Source organism: Nuphar pumila, chromosome 13, assembly GCF_984573655.1.
Source record: "Nuphar pumila chromosome 13, dmNupPumi1.hap1.1, whole genome shotgun sequence".
NCBI classification, from domain to species: Eukaryota; Viridiplantae; Streptophyta; class Magnoliopsida; order Nymphaeales; family Nymphaeaceae; genus Nuphar; species Nuphar pumila.
Window position 1 is genome coordinate 49,634,148 of NC_143261.1, and position 20,712 is coordinate 49,654,859.

Genomic DNA, 20,712 nt, shown 5'->3' on the forward strand with positions numbered 1-20,712 from the left:
ATATATTGAATAAAAAAGAGAAGCTTGAGTCACTCAAGCCTTGAATTTACTAGGGGGAAATACCCCTATTTATACACCTCAAGGGGGTCACCTTGGGGGCTCTCAAAAGGAGTCGTTGAGAGCCCCCAACGGTCACAATTATCGTTGGGGGCTCCCCAATGACTCTTTTTGGGGAGCCTTCCCAAGGTGGCACGAAAAGCCATAAAAAGGAAATAAAAAAAATAAAGAAAAAGAAAGAAAGAAAAGAAAATAAATAAAAAGAAAATACAATCATATTTCAAGTGGAATGTGCATAAGAAGTGAATTTACAGAAATACCATTTTCGGGTATTATGATCAAAATAAATATATATTAGTATATATATATATATATAGATATGTATACATATATATATATATATACATAATAAATATATATATATATATACATATATTTATATATACATACTAATATATATACATAAGGATTACATTTTTAACAACATGAGCATGTCATGCGATGATCCCCGAATGTGTATCAACATATGTATCAACCTAGATTCACGTAGAAGCTGATATTGTTTTGTACATGAAGGTTTTAAAACCAAAATTGTTTTTGTATAAAGGATCTTGATTCGTAGTATAGAGAGAACATGTTTTCTCTTGAAAAACGGTTTATTTTGGATGTTATATTCATATTATGTGTTAGATTTCTGTATTTACAACATGATTTAATATTCGTATGAATGAATCTGATGTGTTCTTGATGGATTTAGAAATCCTTGGATGGTTTTTCTTGAAAGTTCTTTTGAAATCATGATGTTTCTTGGTTGATTATTGTTATATTCTGTTGTGTATTTTGATCCGATCAGTTAAGATGATAAATCCGTTTCTCTCAAACTGTAGACCCATAAATCTTGAAAATTTGTAGAGATCTTACGTACATATGGAAGTAATCCCAGACCAAATCCTAGACTCGGATGAGTTGTGGATTGGGAGATATGTCCTTTGCAAGTCGTCACGAAAACTCTATCTTGACTGTAAGTCTGTAAAAACATAATATTTTGTAAAAATCATATGTCAAAGAATACTTGGGATCTGTGGCTAAAATTTTAAGGTGCATTAGTTTAGATATTGAAGAACACATGGTTAAAATTTGAGAGGTCAATTACTCATGTTTTGAAAACAAAAATTCACAGAAAATAGTCTTAAATCTATAATTTTATGAAACAGGTTCTATCAAATAACAGAATCAATATGCGTTTCGAGATTTTTAGCTGGAATCGAATTAAATTTTGGATTTTTGTGGGCTTGAATCTGACATATCAAGTCACCCACAGTAAAAATCCTAGCATATAATTCTTTCTGGATGATTTATAATTGATTTTTTATTGGAGAGACAGAATTGGACAAGATTATCTGTGATCAGAAAACAGTATGTGTTACAAAATTTTATTCCCTTTTCTATAATGAGTTAAGGTTTGGGTTTTTTAGGGTACGTATTTAGCATGTGTAAGAACCTTTAATTAAAATTCCAGAACCTAAATCGTTATATACGATTTATGACTGAATATCTAATGACAAGTAAATTTTTGTGTTATCAGTCCTGAGTTATGTGATTGTTTTGTTTGAATGCATAAAATGGTTTCAGAATTGAACCAAATGGATATATGATGGTTCTAGAAGTTAATTTGAATGCATGAAATGGTTTCAGAAGTGAACCAGATGAATATATGATGGTTCTAGATGTTAACCAGATGGACATGTGACATACTAATGAATGGTATGTGGGCCTATTGAGGCAATGTGCTTGTACCATCTTTTATGAACATCTTTTGAATGTTAAGATTTAAATTCTATCATGATGTTATAATGTGCAATATGATATGATGTGCAACATGACATGATATGCAACATGATGTTATGATATGTGGCATGTGATTATAATACGCAATAAGTCATGAAAAATGTGCATGCACATGTGAATTCTCATGAATGAGCAAATGGTTTAAAATAGTGTTATTAAAAGCGTGCCTCAAGGCAAGGGCCTTTGTGCCTTGAGGCGAAAGCATAAAGCGCAAATTTCGCACGCCTTGAGGCGCACGCCTTGGGGGCGAGGCACTCCTCAAGGTGAGGGGTATACGCCTCTCACTTTTAATCTTATTTATTCATCCATTCATTCAGAGAGAGAGAGAGAGAGAAAGACCTGCTGGAGCATGCCGCAGACGGTGGGAGTGTTCCATCTCATGAGGCGGAGGGCCTCGAGGGTCTGCCGGTGAAGCTTTCGGGTCCTTGGCAGCCCTCTCACCAGCATTATGTACAAGTGGGGGCTCCACTCGATACCCACCCTCACCTTGAACGCATTAAACACGTTGTTCATCTCTCTCTCTCTCTCTCTCTCTCTCTCTCTGTGTGTGTGTGTGTGTGTGTATGTGTGAAAACATCCAAGGTGAAGAGGGAAAGGGGTTGAGGTTGAGGGGTCATGCCAAAATGATTAAAAGTGGGATGTGAAAATGAAAGAACACAAAGGTCAAAACGTGACACATGTTAAATTTATTAAATTAATATTAAAATAATAATTTTAAGTGTTTTTTATATTTATTAAAAAATAACCGATTCAGGGTAAAAGGTATCTATTTTTTGTCGATACGATATGACAACCTTCTTTGAAGAGAGTTGGCAAACCAACTGCTAAGTGAGCTCGGCAAACAGGACTGAGCAGCTCATGTAGTACGAGCCTAGTCGAACACCCACTGTTCGGCTTGACTTAAACTTATTTAGGATTGTCTAAATGAGCATACCTGATATAAAAAATAATATGTTGGCTCAATTAGTTGGTCGGTATTCTTGTAGCCAATGGGTCATGGTTCCATTCTCATCACGAACCTTTAAAAAATCCAATTATTTAGACTAAATGAGCTAGCACGAGCTGAGCTCAAACTCAACTTAAATCATCTGAGCCAGAATTAAGGGTGTCAAGAGGTCGGGTTTCGTTGGATTCAAGTGTGTTCAAACCCAAATTTGATTTATGATACTGGTATCGGGTCCGGATTCTGGTTCAGTGAGACCTACCACGAGAAGTCATAGTCGAACCATATAGGAATTGCATAACCAAACTCTAACCATAACCAGTAAAATAATATCATTTATATTTTTTACATTGAAAAGTTGTGGATCTTAGTCAAAACTGGGGTCGGGCCCCATGAAATTTCATAAACCATACCCAGGTTCTAATCGAACCTCCTTGTTTATCACCATACCTTGACCCTATAGGGTTTGGTACGGGTGTTGGTGCAGGAAAGATGCATCATGTTTTTCATGTATATTATTTTGTCACTAGTGAAATTATTGATTTTACGATGGTCGTTGCTTTATCAATAAAGCAATTTTTATTTATTTATAATTTTAAATATTTTTTATAGTTTTTTTTTAATTTAAAAAAAATTGAGGCTTACGCTTTACGCCTCGAGGCTTACGCCTCGCCTCAAATTTTGGTGGAGCGCCTCGCTACGCCTCAACGCTTTTCACAACACTAGTTTAAAAGAACTAATGTGGTGTCGTAAGTGTACGAAGTTATGAAAATCATACATGTGCACATAAACGTTACCTTAGAGCAAATGCGGGGATATAAATGCTCAATTGGTTTAAAGGTACCAGGAAACATACTAAATGAGTTATCAATATGAATGAGCTAACAAATTATGTAACTGCCATGAGTGGACAATATGATGTTTTTGTCATAAAAGGCAATTGTGGAAAGTTACCTTAGAGTAGAGTACTTGACCATGAAAGACAATTTTGGAAAGTTACCACAGAGCAGATGCAGTAGTACTTGAGCTAATTGGCCATAAAAGGCCAAATGGTAAATAATACATGAATAAAATGCAGTGACACTTTGCCTTTAATAAAAAGAACCTAATAACCCATTTAGTCTGGGTCTACTTAGAGAGGGTAGATGGTACACACTCCAATGGACTGCGTTAAAGTCTTTTCAAGCGAGAAAACTCATTTGGTCCCTAGTCCTTGGAGGTTAGGGGGTCAGACTACCAATATTGTCTTAAGGGATATGTCCATGTTTTCTGCAAAAGTTTATACTGCATTATTTTTGTGCTACCGTTGGTGGAGTTTCTTTCGATCATGAATCGCCCTCAGTGGATCTGTTTCAGTAAGTCGCTTGGGTCATTAAAATATATGGCACAATAAACCTTCAAATGATCTCCTTTGATTCGACGACTTGTCCTGTGCGTACCCACAAGAATGGTAAGCAAGAGAAACCTGGCCTTACATTTGAACAAATTCACTTTTTGATGAAGTTGTAGTGAAAAGATGTCATTAATGATTTGAATGCTTAATCATTGATATGTTCATGCTTTGTAATATGCTACATGAAATTATTTGTCATAGTTGTCCATCTAAATGCATGATTGCTATGTTGGATTGTATATGTTTTGAAAGGATGTATGATTTCTTGTATACTTGGTTTTGTACGCAATGTTATTGTGTTCCTAATGAGACTTGATGAGTCTGACCCCTATATCATAAATGAGTTGTAGCGATGGCAGGATGCTACTGGCGATGCCAAGAACCAACTATTTTAGATCCAGTATTTTTTTGAAAAAAAATAGTCTATGGTTATTAAGACTTTTAATTTGTTTTGACAATGTTGTGAGCCTTAGAGTCCAACGTTTACAAGCAATTCATTTAATTGATGAATGGTTTAATTTGGTTCATGAATTGAAATGTCTCATTTCTATCTTGGATTTCTGATTCTTGATTGGACCCGATCCACAATTTGGACATGGACCCAAATCTGTTACTGCGAATGAATTCAGTCTTATGTTAAGTTAGAATACTTGTAACCCACCCAAAATTCTAACCGGAACCAAAATGAATACTTCCGTTGTAATCTAAATAATTAAAAAAAATGTGAGATTTTATGTATATTTCCGGGTTAACTTTTTGGGGCGTTACATCCACTGCATCCAAGTTCACAAGTGGAACACTAAGCAAGGGTGGAGAGGCGGGAATGACTAGCTTCCATTTCTTGCTTCGGTCCAACAATGAGGTTGTTGCCCTTCTCCTGTCGTGGAAGAGCTAATGTTTATCACTTCTTGTTGATGGTCTCTGCCTCTACCAAGCCTTAAACATCAGCCCTCATGTTGTTGAGGTGAACTCGACTGTCTTGCTTCATTTGATTAATATGAACACCTCTATCCTCATCGCGGGGAGATAACGAATAACGAAAGTGGGGCTTTCTTATTGTATTGCCGAGGTAAGGGAATGCCCTCAAACCGTGATTCTCTTGCGTAAAGATCCCGTTCAAGGCTTGGCAGAGGCGAAGACCATCGAGAAGTGATAAACATTCTGCTTGAATACTATTAACATGTCCATACGGTGCTGCATATGCAAAAATCAAATCCCCTGCATGATTTCTAAGAACACCACCTCCACCATCGTGACCTCTCTCGAGTCCTTTTTGTGGTAGCATGCTCTCCATTCGTCTCACCCCTCTCCCCCATGATGGTTAACATCTACTTGCATGAAACTAAGGTCTAGGGGCACAATTACATACCTCCCTTGCACACACCATAGTTCAAAGGATTTCCCAGAATGCAGCTACATACTAATCCCAAATGCTACAGTGCCTTTCCCTCTCCCAGACAAACTATTCTTGGGCTAAAATCATAGTCACAAATATTGGTATCGACTATATCTTGGTAGGGCTATTTCTCGCGATATTATAGGTTTGGTGATAGATCTTAGGAAAATCTTGAGGCTTTAAAAATATACAAAATAACAAAAATAAGTAATTTTAGACAAACAATACATAAATAATAAAATAAATAAGTAACAAATATAAAATAAAGAAGAAAAACATATTTAAAATATAAATAATAAATAAAAACAGTAAAACTAATAGATAATATCATGATAATATCACGAGAATATTGAAATATTATCAAATTTGTAATATTTTCAAAATATTGCAATATTTTACCTATATTATTATTTGCTGAATTTACAACAATAATATCATGATATTTTGAAAATATTGCTGATATATGTGACTATGGATAAAAGTAGGATCCGATAAGACTTCGAGAGAGGGAGAAAGTTTATTTATTCTCTCAGGTAAGGGGAGTTACAAAGGGGAAAGCTTTCTACCTAAAAATAAGGGGGAAAGATTGACCACTAACCATTACAACAGTAGGAACTTCTCTAAAGCCGTAGACGCTTGAACAAAAGACCTACAACCCTAGCAGAGGGGGCAGATCTGGGAAGTGGTTAAATGAACCCATGAGCACAAATGACGAAGAACCGGGGACCAATTGAATCTTTTAAGGGGAAGGTGGCCAAGCCATTCCTCTCATTCACTAAAACCGACTAGAGACTTTTGAGAATTTCCCGATCTATTCTCTGAGTGCATGGCATGGAAAATAATAAAGTAAACTAAGAAACATAAAAAAGGCCTACTTATAAAGGTACCACATGGCTGATGTTATTGGGAATGTGTTTGGAAGCTCCAATGATGACCACCTTCCAATGAAATCATGCAACCCTCGAACAACAAAGAGGGAGTTAGAGACTTTTCAAACTCTATGGATCTGGGTCATTAGCAAAAATGTTGAACTTCTTAGTATAGATGATAGCTCAATTTATTTGATTCTTCCCCCAAACTTGCTTACTTCCCCAGGATCATGCTTCTGCCTATTCTTCTTTTTAAGCATCCCCATAAGGTTGCTATTATTCTTTCTTCTTAAAGGTCATCTATGTTCGTTGACTTCATTCTCGAAATACGGGTCAGCTCAACTTAAGAGAGAGATAAAAAAAAAAAAAAAGATAACTTAAATCGTATGCATGATACTACGTGAGGCTGAAGCCATGAGGCTAGTCCCCCCGAATGAAGAAAAAAGTAGTGAGGCCCCGTTCCCGCGTATGCGCCTAACTTCTTGAAAAGGGCAATGCAACCTTAAAAGCCTCATTGAATATGGATACCCTAATCTACATATTACACCAGACCTCTCAAAATATCTGAGGCAATGTTTTCTTTTTCCAAAGCTTCACGACCCCTTGTAACAACAAGTCGGGTGTGGAGAGACTAGCCCAATACGTCTAAAGCTCTGGTTTGAACTAGCAGTCTTTTTCCCGGTCCACCACATGATCGGACATAGAGCCACTAAGATATGGCAGACCGGGACAGGGTCATAGATGACAACCATTCATCTTTTCACGTGCTTGACATGTCTATCTATCATGCCATAATAGGTAGTGTTCTTGAGGGATAACCCTAGAGAACAATATAAGTGCCCCTTCACGAGGGTGATGGAAGTTCAATGAAATTCATTGGTAGTTTGCGAAGCATCTGGCATATTGTTGACTCTAACCCTCCTCGATGTGTCTCGTGTCTTATCCCCCAATTTCTAAAGTCTATTCTCGCAGGGGTCTCAGTTACATTCCTATCTCGGTTTTGGATCAGATCTATCTACTCGGCAATTCATGTGGTGGCTTTACCGTCACCAAAGAAGCCCCAAGAAGCATCCTTGTTGAGACCTGGCGAGGCGACTCCAAATTATCATGAGACATCCCGTCTGCAGGGTCCAGATCAGAGCGGGATCATACCAATGGGGTTTTATCATTTTGATGAATTTATATACATAGTAGTGGGAACTGCCAACATTATGAAAGCTTGGCTATTGTCTCCTAACTAATAGTGGGGTTGGGAGCGAGTGGAAGGGCGAGAAAGAGTAGAAGCAGCAGCACTGCCACTGTTGCAACAACAACAACAGCATCACCGCCATTGCTGCATCTATATATATATAGCTTCCAAACCATTTATCTCCCAAACCGTCTCAGGCCCCTTTAAAAAACATACTTGTATGTATTTTTTGCTTAATCCAAACTTGTAGATCTGTTTATTATTGTTTATTCACTAAAAATCATGCTTTGGAATAAATTGATTTAATAAGAATTCTTGATTTTTAGTTAATCAAGTTTTTGATGCAATATGAATCATTGATGTTTTTGGTGAGTAAAAATATATATATTTAAACATGAAAATTGTTTAAACTAATACACATTTTCTACTAAATAAAACATAAAGATCACATCTATGGTTTTAGATTAAACAAAAGACACATGCAAGTATGTCTTCTAAATGGGTCTGGGACGTGTCATTTAATAACACGAAATCCAAGACATTCCAAATCATAGTCCAAATGCCAATCAAAATGTATTTGAATACTAACAATATGCAAAACTTGATACAAGTTGTATGAATAAATCATTTCATTCATAATGAACAAAAATACATAAAGGAAATAAATACATAAAGGCCTCACTACAATACACTAAAAAACACAGAAGGTCCTAAAACTATGTGTCACTCACTCACCTTACAAAGGCACCCACCCATATATATATATAGACACAAAGAGGGGAGGAGAGAGAGAGAGATTAAAGTAGAGAACAGGAAAAAGGAGATTCCCTTCTAGCCATTGGACACCCTCTCCAACGACTACAAGATGTAACTTAGGTTGACTATGATATATATATATATATATATATATATATATATATATATATATATATATATATATATATATTAACACCCCTCTTAAACTTTCGGTGACTCACTGTAAGTTTGAAATTACAAAAGAAGAAACCTATTACATAAAATATCTTCATAGGCTTCATCAAGTTCTTCCATTTGGTGCTTTTAAGGGGTGCTTAATCATATGATACATTACATAGAGGATCTTCAATATCATCAATTCTTGAAAAGTTGTAAATAGAGCTAAGAAAATATCTGAACTATACACATATATATCATAAGAAGATTTCAAAGGATAACTATATTAGTTATATATTATGGAGAGAGGATGGCCAAGCACAGAAACATTCAATATATAGAAGATATTTAATAAGTCAATTTAACATTTTTAAAAAACATTTAAAGTATAAATTAATTTTGAAAATTCATTAATTTCAAACACGTTAGTCATTAATCACTTTAATCATTCATGAAAATCATGCACACATATATCTATCACAAAAAACATATTAATGCATAACAGGCATGAATTTTCAACATTATCGATACCATGAAGAAATAACTCATAAAAAAATATAAATAACAAATCATTTTTACATAGCGGAAGATAAGAAATTATTTCAATCACTTAATAAAAGATTTAAGAAAGGTAAAATACACATAGATCAATTTCATTTTAGAAGCAATATTAGCCATATAAGTAAAAAAGTTACTTATAGACCAATTTTAAGAGATAAAAAAGTCTTTCAAGAACACATGCTTAAAAAACTAACTAATGAAACCAACAATATCTCAAAGAAATGCCATAAAGGTTACAATGAGATATTGGTACGATAGTGGTCACTTATGGACCAAGGGAATACACAAAATAAAAATACACACCAATAACTCATATAATATATCCTTCGTTAACAAATGCTTAGAAAGCATTAATCAAACTTATGCAAAACACGCAAGACAATTAATCATGGAACAAATCATGCAACTAAAGCATATTAAATACAAAATGCATGAAAATATTTCAATAATCATTTCTCATACAAGAGTAAATGAGTTTAGAAAATTATGAAGAGATTTAAAAATCTCATGAATGATATTTGCAAATCTCAAACTAACCACCACAAACAATCACCTAACTAGATCTCAAATCCTCAAAAATGAAGTGTATCATCGTCTAGATCAGGAGCATAATCACAATGCTACTAAAGGTCTAAAAAACATAAAAAAGTGTAAATAACTAGCATCTCTTGTCTACATAAAATGACACTTAAAAAAAGTGTATGAATGAGTATAAAATGAACATAACTGATGGGTTCATATAACTCACCACATTGAAAGCATCATCTCTTGTCTACATATAATGACACTCAAAATAAGTGTATCTGCTACTAGAACAAGAGTATAATCTCAATGCCATTTTTGGGCAAAACAAACACACAAAAGTATGAATAAACATCTCTTGTTTTTATATAATAACACTTAAATAAGAAGCATAATAGTAGAGAACATACGAGGTAAGGAGAGCTTGTAATGAAAATAAACTAATGTCATCAAGAAAAATAAGGATATCAATTCTAATAATATTTTAAAATGTCATAGTTTAAAAAACAGATAGCCATTACAAATAATCATAATTATAAGCATCCATAATAACAATAACCAAATAAACAAATGAGTGATACAATACACTCACAGAACCAGAGATTAAACAATCGTCAGTTAGAGCCAGATTACAAACTGACAATCTAAACTGACACAAACTGAGGTGCACATAACTCACCTCAACAAAAAGGCTAAAAGGAAATGATGCATCATATAAAATTTTGTGATGGACAACGAAATGCCATAAGAAGGCAATAAATACTCACAAAAATCAATTTTCAAATAAGTGAGTTCATATATATTTAGAATGAATATAGTGCAATCATGTGCACAACAAGATGTCAATTGATAATTTTTTACAAAACAAGATTACATCAATAACAATGAAGGATTAGCATGGCCAATATAAGCAATCTATATAGATAGGTAGCTCAATCTAGATTATAAGTCTATCTATGAGACAATAGTGATTTTTAACATTAAATGGGCCAAAACATATATAAAGATTTTTCAAAGAACCATAGAGAAAACCAAGAGCATACACAAGTAGAACTAACCATGAATACTCTCAAAGAGATAAAAGATCATGTATATGCAATAATTTAATGACTTTAAAGCCACATATCCTATAAAAAAGCTTATGAAGGATCACATAAGATATGCATAGGAACATACACACATAGCCATAAAGATACTAACATACCCAAAATACATTTTTTGAATTATTATGCTTACGCAAGAACCAATAAAACAATACCTCATTTTGAAGAGAAAATATTAATTTCAATTAATTTGAGAACACGTCTAATTTTTCAACAAAATACGAAACAATTTTGGAATGACACATAATCATTAATGGCACATAAAAACATGCATAAACATGTGTATGACACATGAATATGTAGATGATATACCGATAGAGCAAACTCACGAGAGCATACTAACCATCCATGGCATGACTAATGAGAGCATACGTACAAGAATTTAAAATTTCTTTAGTAGCATATTTCAATAAAAGCACCATATAAAATTTAAAGAACACGCTTTGACAAGATACACATAGATAAGGATATGTGTTGTCATTCCGATTCAATGCATATCAAGGAACGTGATATCCTGTTGTAACTAAAGGAAGGTTGTTGTAACTGTATAGGAAGTTATCGTAGGTAGGTTGTTATATAGGGGCGGCAAAATCTGACACGACTCGCCAACCCGCTTCTTAGTTGGGTTCGGGTTTGGCTTAAACGGGTTCGTGTTGTAAACGGGTCGGGTACGTGTTAGGGGTATGCCAACCCGCCAACCCAGCTGACCCGTTTAATAAGTGGGTTAGGTGTATGGGTCAACCCGTTTACCCGAACCCGACCCGTCAACCCGTCCGCCAACTCGTTTACCCGGACTCGACCCGCCAACCTGTTTACCCGACCTAACCCATTTATTAAACGGGTTAACCGTGTCGTGTCAGGTTAACTGTTTAATAAATGAGTCGGGTTCGTGTTTGCCACAGCCGACTCGTTTAATAAACGGGTCGGGTTCGTGTTGAGGTATGTTGACCTGCCAACCCGACCTGATTGCCACCCCTACTGTTATATAAGGATCAATTGTAATACTAATACACAATTTTTGCCTTATTCACCTATTATCTTTTACATATGCTCTCTCTATTCTGTACCATTTTACATAGTATCAAAGCAGAAGTAAAAAAGAGATAATGGCGAGTGATGATGCTGAGTCAAGGCAGCATATACAAGCCAACCATGACAAGGGAGTCAAGGAGGATAGTTCTTATTACGTTCATCACTTCGACAACCCATGTATTATGCTTGTATCACACTGCTTAATAGGGGATAATTATCCTACATGACGAATAGCCATGATCATGGCATTAAATGCCAAAAACAAAATGGATTTTGTGGACGGTTCTATCCCAAAACCATATTCTCCACCTTCTCTCATCGCTGCATGGAATTGATGCAATAACCTCGTTCAATCCTAGATTCTAAACGCCATACACAAGGACCTTTCCGCCACGATTATTTATGCACGTTCAACAACCGAAGTATGGGATGAACTGAGTGAGCGGTTTTCTCGAGCTGATGCACCAAGAGTGTACCAAATCCAACATCAAATCATGAATTATAAACAAGAGCTGCCTTCTATTGTCGTGTATTACAGCATGATTAAAGCATTGTGGGATGAGCTTGCATCCTACACGCAATTACCCAGTTGTGAGTGTGGCGCTATAAAGAAAGTATATGAACTCCAACAACGTGATCAATTGATACAGTTCCTAATGGGACTGAATGAAAGCTATAATCAAGTTCGGAGTCAAATATTGCTCATGGACCCACTGCATACTATTGCCAAGGCTTATTCATTCTTAATTCAAGAAGAAAGACACAAGGAACTTAATGTTATTGTACCCATAGCCGAATCAGTGGCTGCAAATGTTACCCAATCAGACATTTTCAATACAAGAGAGTATCAAGGACGCGGACGGGGAAAGCCCCGAATCAAGTGTGAACATTGCGGCAAACTTGGGCATATAAAGGCAAAATGTTATTTTCTGGTCGGGTTTCCAAGCAGGTCGAATTCATCTAATGCACCTTCAAAGCATAAGGCCAATGCCACTACATCAGCCAGCACTATAGGTGAACTTGGTACTACTCTAGTTAACCTTGAACTCCTTAAGCAAATCATTGATCTTATGAATAAAGCCAATCAAGGTAAAACCGAATCATTTGCAAATCTATCAGGTACGACCTTGAATTTATCATGCTGTCTCATTTTCAACAGAGTATGGATTTTAGGTACTGGAGCCACCGACTATATATGCAATAACCCGATGCTTTTGGATTCACTCAAGAAACCACAACATCCATCAGTCGGCCTTCCCAATGGAACCCGTGCCACTGTCACCCATATAGGAACCGTGACCCTCTCTTCTAATCTCACACTTAAAGATGTCATATGTGTACTCGAGTTCCAATTCAATCTTATTTCAATCTCTAAGTTATGTGCTGATTTTAAATGTGATGCGATATTTAACAATGTTTTTTGCATCTTGTAGGACCGACACTCGACGACTTCAATTGGAACGAATAAATTGCAAGGCGGGTTATACATTCTTGATCAAGCCGACAAAATCATTAATTCCTCCATTATTGACAAATCAAAATTATGGCATCGCCGGCTAAGACATCCATCTAATTCTAGAACGGCTTTCCTCATTGGTACCAATTTCATTGAACATTACAAATCTATAGATAATTGTCATGTGTGTCATCTACCTAAAGACTCTAGACTTTTATTTCCTAGCAGTACTATTCATACTCATAAACCTTTTGATTTGATTCATTGTGATATTTGGGGAGCATATAAAACTCCATCTCTTAATGGTGTTCATTATTTCTTGACTATTGTTGATGATTTTTCTAGAGTTGTTTGAGTTTATCTAATGAAGTACAAAAATGAAACCTTTTCTATTATCAAAAGTTTTGTGACTTTTATTGAAAACCAATTTGGAGAAAGAATTAAAAAAATACGAAGTGACAACGGGACTGAGTTTTTTTCAAAAGAGATGCAATCGTATTTAAATGAAATGGGGGATAGAACACTAACATAGTTGTGTTGCCACACTCCAACAAAACGGTATAGTGAAACACAAACATCGAGATCTTTTGAATACAACCCGCGCTCTACTATTTCAAAGTGGACTACCCACAAAGTTCTGGGGAGAAAGTGTCATGACTGCTGCCTATCTTTTAAACTGATTGCCAACTAATGCCATTTATAACAAAGTCCCTTATGAAGTACTATACAACCGTACCCCTAAATATGAACATCTTCGTATTTTTGGATGTCTTTGCTATGCTTATAATATCTATAAAAACCACAAATTCGATAATATGGCAAAAAGGTGCATTTTCATCAGTTACCCATATGGGCAAAGCGCATACAAATTATATGACTTAGAAAACCATACAGTTTTTACTAGTCAAGATGTTCGTTTTTGTGAAAATGAATTTCCTTATCAAGCAAATAATGGGTCCCAAAGGGATGAGAGTAATATTGTCCTTCCCTTACCTTTTGATGATCCATTTAGTTCCGACCATCCCCATTGTCTAAATCTTGATATTACCCCACCCAACTCACCTCCAACGTCATCACCCAATCCCGAGCCTAAAGCTACTAATCGAGAATCTGGACCTCCTTCAACACCATTTGAACTTGCTCGCAGATCCACGCGACCTCATCGCCCTCCTACCCATCTCAAGGATTATCACTGTCTTGCAATTTCACCCGAATTTGATCCGGATCTTACGAGTGCGGCTCCTAACAAGCAAAAAGAACTCATTATCTCATCATTTCACATTTGGATGATCGCAGGTACTCTCTCACTCACCAATGTTTTATGACAAACCTACTTCACGACATTGAGCCCTCCACCTTTTCCCAAGTTGTACAAGATGCTAGATGGCAAGGTGCCATGCATGATGAGATTCGTGCATTAGAGGAAAACAACACTTGGACCCTCACCCGACTACCTCCAGACAAAACTTCTATCGGATGCAAATGGATATTCAAAATCAAATACAACTCTGATGGTTTTGTTGAACGATACAAGGTCAAACTTGTTGCAAAAGGTTATACTCAAACTGAGGGTATTGACTATAATGAAACCTTTGCTCCCATCGCCAAGATTACTACTATCCGTTGCATACTTGCCCTTGCGGCCATCTTCAATTGGCACCTTTATCAGGTTGATGTCAACAATGCTTTCCTCCATGGTGATCTTCACGAAGAAGTCTACATGACATTGCCACCCGGTTTTAGTCGCCAGGGGAAGAATCTTGTATGTCGCCTAAATAAATCCATATATGAGCTCAAATAGTTGTCACAAAAATAGTTCGCCAAGCTTTCAGAGTTTCTTATCAGTTTAGGCTTCTCCCAATCCAAAGCCGACTATTCCTTATTTTCAAGGTCTACGATTAAAGGCAAAGTTTTTTTAGTCATATATGTTGATGACATCATCATCGCATGCAACGATTTGGAAGACATATCTTGTCTAAAGACTCTCATCAATGATCATTTCTGCTTAAAGGATTTGGGCAAGCTCAAATCTTTTTTAGGAATTGAAGTCACCAGATCAAAGGACAATATATTTCTGTCACAAAGAAAATTCACTCTTGGCATTCTCCATGATGCAGGATACACAGGAGCAAAACCAAGCGAGTTTCCCATGGAACAAAATTTGAAGCTTGATAATTAAAGTGGAGAAATCCTTAAAGACCCAACGTCGTATCGGAAAATAGTCGGTAAACTCATTTATTTGACTATCGCACGACCAAACATAGTTCATTCATGCATATCCTAAGTCAATTCATGAATGGACCTATAATCTCACACCGAGATGCTATGTATAGACTTCTCAGATATTTGAAGAGAACCACATCATATGGAATCATGATGTCATCTCAAAGCAAGGTCAATATAACAGGGTTTTGCGATTCTGACTGGGCTTCTTGTCCAGTAACCCGACGGTCTACCACAGGATATTGCATCATGATCGATAAAAGCCTTATTTCGTGGAAAACGAAGAAGCAAACAATAGTGTCAAAATCATCAACTAAAGCTGAATTCAAGGCAATGTCGCTGGCATGTTGCGAACTAACGTGGATTGGATATTTATTTAAGGATTTGGGTATTGAATTTGAAAATCCTATGACATTATGCTATGACAATCAAGCCGCAATGCACATAGCAGCAAATCCAGTTTTTCATGAAAGAACCAAACATATCGAAATAGATTGTCATCTCATTAGGGAAAAATATAGGCAAAGGAAATCAATACCAAGTTTGTGCGGTCGAAGGATCAAGTTGCTGACATATTTACCAAATCACTTGGGTGAGAGTAGTTTATTCATCTCAGGAGCAAGTTGGCCCTTATCGACATAAGAACGCCAACTTGAGGGGGAGTGTCAAGATACGCATAGATAAGGATATGTGTTGTCATTTTGATTCAATGCATATCAAGGAACGTGATATCATGTTGTAACTAAATGAAGGTTGTTGTAACTGTATAGGAAGTTATCATGCAGATTGTTATATAAGGATCAATTGTAATACTAATACACAACTTGTTATATAAGGATCAATTGTAATACTAATACACAACTTTTGCCTTATTCACCTATTATCTTTTACGCATCCTCTCTCTATTCTGCACCATTTTACATCCTTCAATCTATGCTCACAAGGGCTCTCTGCTCATGTGGGAGACTTATGAATGTCGAAACCCACAGGTGGCGTCCTTCGCTGCAAAGTACCCCCTGGTAGGGGGATGGGACATCAAGGCTTTTATCAACCGGAGGCCAGCCAATGTGCGGACGTTGATTAGTAGAGGAGGGGGAGCCATTATGTGGTGCTAGCCGGTTGGTGTTTGGCCCCCAAGCACCAGATCTGCTTCAACCCTTTTGTCGCTTAACACTGGATTCACTATCTAGATCTGAATTTGAATCGAAATCCACTTAGTTTACATCGGTTTCATTAGGTTAAGCTTTAATCATCATGTTTGATCTGCATGTGTATGTGTGTGTGCACTTTTACGTGGTGCATTCGTGTGGACATGCTGTTTTCTAGTTTATATTATGGATTATAGATAATTAAAGTGTTTTTGCTTGCAAACAATAAGTTTACAGTTCAATTTCTATTGTGTACAACTTTGAAACGCTTCATTTTTTTCTATAAATAACTTAGATTGAGCTTGGCTTGGTAGGTTTAGATTCCAAAATTTATTATTTTCAAAGTAAAAAGATGTATTATTTTGTAAATGAGCTAGCTCAAACTTGGTTCACTTAACCAGTGTTATCAAAATGTAATGGGATCAACTCAAGTCAGCCGAGTCCAATCAATTCGGGTCTATTTCAATTCAAGAAAGTGGTGGATTGGACCGCTTTTGAGAAATCGGACAATTCAGGACGACTTGATTATATTCAGCTGATGCACTAAATCTAGCTGGCCTGAATCGGCCTTAGGGATGTAAATGGTTCGGATCTGGGCTGGATGTGCCCAATACCAGACCCAACAAATTGGATGTTGCTTAAACAAATTCGGATTCAGACTGTGATGGTGAAAAGCTCATACCAAATCCATTTTTTTACAGGTAATCCGACTCTAATATCCATCAAGTCCGGATGTCTAAAAAAAGAAAATCAAAACCATATCCACATTTAATTATAATATGATTTTGTCCCTCACGGCTAACCCTAATCTGCGAGAGGCACAGTTCCACAATTTGCCCCCTTTGCCGCTCTGCCCCTCCACTCCTTGCAATCGGGCGTTGCCAGAGGTTTCTCTCTCTCTCTCCGACCAGCGTGCTCAGTCTCACCGGTGGTTGGTGCTGCCATTGAAAGGCTCCCTCCCTACCTTTATGTCACAAGGACATGGATAAAAGGACACGAGACACGCCATATTTGTGCAAATTTCTATTAAAATAGTATGCAAAGGGACACCACTAGGGCAAGTTGAAGAATTCATGCGTCAAGTCTCTCTCTCTCTCCTATCATGAAAGGAGTAAAGTGTTATTTTTACCAAAATTTTCTGAATGTTTTATTGTAATAGATGTTTTTATTTATTTATTCTGAATTTCTAATTAAAAAGTCCAGTTTTTAAAATAGGTCAATTCCAATCAATTCTCTCCGAGGGGACTCGAGCCTATTCAAAGCCTCTTTTTTTTTGAAGAACCGATTTGGTTGAAAATCCGATTCTGACAACATTGCATTTAACTCGAAGTTGCGATGAACTTTTGCTCAACTTTGGCTTGCCACGAGAATGAACCGAAGTTGAACACCTTCTGCCAGTGGCGGAGCCAAAAGTTTTTCGTTGGGTGGGCAGACTTCGGGTCTCGGGGACAATGCTATGGTCTTGAAGGACGATCCATTTATTCGAGGGACAGGGTCGGCAATCATAGGAGGCAGGGGAAGCAAAGCCCCTGCCGAAAATCGAGGTACAGAGGGGGCAAAGCTCCCTGTCGGGAAGGGCTCGCAGAGGCAAGGGGGGCGGGCACCCATGCCAAGGTTTCTAATTCGGGGGGGGGGGGGGGCACCCATGCTTGATTTTTTAGAAATCGGCTCTTGGATCGTATAATTACAATATGCGAACAAGTTTTTTTAGCGTTTGAAAACAAATGGCCTAGAACTTTCATTAATATTCAAGCCTGAAAAAGTTATATTTTTTCGTCTGGTATGTGTTGGTTCCTAGCAAATGTGCTATGTGGAACACATATGTGCGGTCAGATTTGTGAAAGTAGTATAGGAAATATCCAGTTTGTACCCAAATTGCATATTTAGTAGTTTGTATCATGTATCTATTTTGTGTGTGGTTTTTACTTATTTTTAAAAAATGTTTTGTGCTGTTGATGCATTGTACTTCAGCTAGACAAAAGGTATTTCTCTTTAAATTTTCTTTGCCAAAATTTTTACTGGATCTTTGGAAAAGAGTGACTATTTTTCAACTAAGAATGTTGCTGATAGCAATATTGGTGAATGGTGACTGACAAGTTAGAACACGTGTGTGCACCTGCTAGCACACACACACACAAAGTCTTTCTTAAGATATTGACCTTTCTCAATGTTGGTTTATGCAAATGAGAATATTGTCATTGTAAAGTAGGCAAATTATAATGAGGACGAGAATCTAAGTCTAGGATGTCGTGGTAAACAAGGAATTGAAGAAATGCTTGGCTCACCATGCCCACCCCCCTTGCCTTGGTTTCTAATTCTGGGGTGGGCGACCGCCCACCCCTGGCTCCGCCACTGCCTTCTGCTCGGTTTGTTCAGCTTTGGTATACAGCCCTACTGCCAAGGTGAGTAGGGATGTAAACGGTTTGGATTCAAAACAGCTAAACACAGGATTTAGATTGAAATTGAGTCCGGAACAGCAGGATATTGCAAAACTTTCTTCCTTAATTCCCCATTTGCATCCTTAAGGGCAGCGAGAAAGATGTAGAAAAAGTGAGGAAAAATGAAAAATTGGTACAGATTTTTTTGACCCCTCCAAATGAGAGACTTTTTCATTAAGAGAGTTTTTTCTAAAAAATTAAACGTTTTGATAGGAAACATTGAGGTGGTGGAAGAATGTATCATACTAAGAGAAAATTTATTTCTACATTCTCCACCACCATCCATCTCACCACTACCCACCATCACCACTACCCTCCTCATCTTCTCTCATTTTTTCACATGTTTTCACTATGTTTTTCTCATGCTATACATACAAACGAAAAACTTTTTTTTGAAAAACTTCTCATATCAAAAACTCTTTCTTTCCTTACGAGAGTTTTTCTATCTTCTGGCTTCGGATTTGAAGAGGAGTATCTTTGTTATGTCAATCAAAGAGCCCAATTTTTTTCTGCAAGAAAAAAAAATAGAGATTTCATCTCATTCAAAAAGTGCAAGCAATGTAAACGTGTTGGACTAGGGTTGAATCTAGGAATTACTGAATCTAACCTAATCAGATTTGGATTCAAATTTAGACTCATATGAAACTGGATAAAACTGAATATGGATTCAACTAGCTTTAAAAAAAATTCTGCATATTGAAACTCAAAATTTAGTCAAATTTGGATCTTAGTAGGTCTAAACTTCAATTTGAATGAAAAACTAATGCAGTGAATAGGAGGATCGTTTCTGAACCCTGCAAGAATCGGTACCCTAGCACAACTACAAACTAATCAAACAGGAAATCAATGAAAAATAACACAAAAATAGATGAAGAATAACTAAAATCACTAATAATTCATTCATCAAGCTCCATGTTTGTGTCTCTACAATGAATATATATAACAAACAAAAAAGCAACCCTAGAAACCTTCGTCATAATATAGATCTAAGATAGATCCATTTTTAAACTATAATCCAAATAGGACTCAAGAACCAATGTGGATATCAGATAGATTAGATATGAAATAAGATACAAAACAAGATCATAAACTAAGATCCAAACTAAATAATTATAAAAAAATAAATAATAAAGATGAATCCAAATAGACCCCATGGACCTAGTAGTGTATCGCTCCCGCTCCTACATCATTCTCTTGGGGTTGGAGAAGACTTTCCCTCATGGCTAAATCTCGCTTTCATTTTTTTCAGTTTCACCGTATCGTTTCGATCATGCAAGTCCAATATATAATGTGAACAATGCCATGCTCTTCATACTGCGGATACCAAGCGCGGACCACTTTGAGAAGTGCAGAAAAACCATGTATGTTCTTTCCAAACCAATTACAATCATTCATGGTGCCTCTACATAAAAAGAAATCAAATGGATCATACATATCCAATATAAGAATATTTTAATATGAGATACTCTTCACTCTATGCGCTATGGTGCACCTTGGGATTTGAAAAATGTCTGAATAAGGTTTAGGAAAATTAGATGTAAGGTATTATTGGATCTGGTTGTTAGGTTTGGTTTGAGAGGATTCATTGTGGCAGGAGGCTCTTTGTGATTTGGATATAAATGGTTTAGGTTTATATCCAAATTTGTTTCACCTATGGATGGGTCAATGAATTTTATAATAGG

At 36.5% G+C, this 20,712-nt stretch overlaps 1 protein-coding gene across 4 annotated transcripts in view; it reads left to right on the forward strand.

Moving 5' to 3' along the window:
* LOC149818327 (2-alkenal reductase (NADP(+)-dependent)-like) overlaps positions 1-16,818 on the forward strand; it is a 34,469-nt gene extending 17,651 nt beyond the window's left edge. The window contains exon 3 of one of the 4 annotated variants that reach the window (XM_089984552.1): positions 16,434-16,818. In XM_089984552.1, the coding sequence (XP_089840678.1) occupies positions 16,434-16,528 (95 nt within the window). In that variant the 3' untranslated portion in view covers positions 16,529-16,818. Of the gene's footprint in view, positions 1-7,418; positions 7,874-13,198; positions 13,498-16,433 lie in introns of those variants that run through there. The other 3 variants (XM_089984553.1, XM_089984550.1, XM_089984551.1) reach the window with 3 other exon arrangements.
* The last annotated feature ends 3,894 nt before the right edge of the window (positions 16,819-20,712 follow it).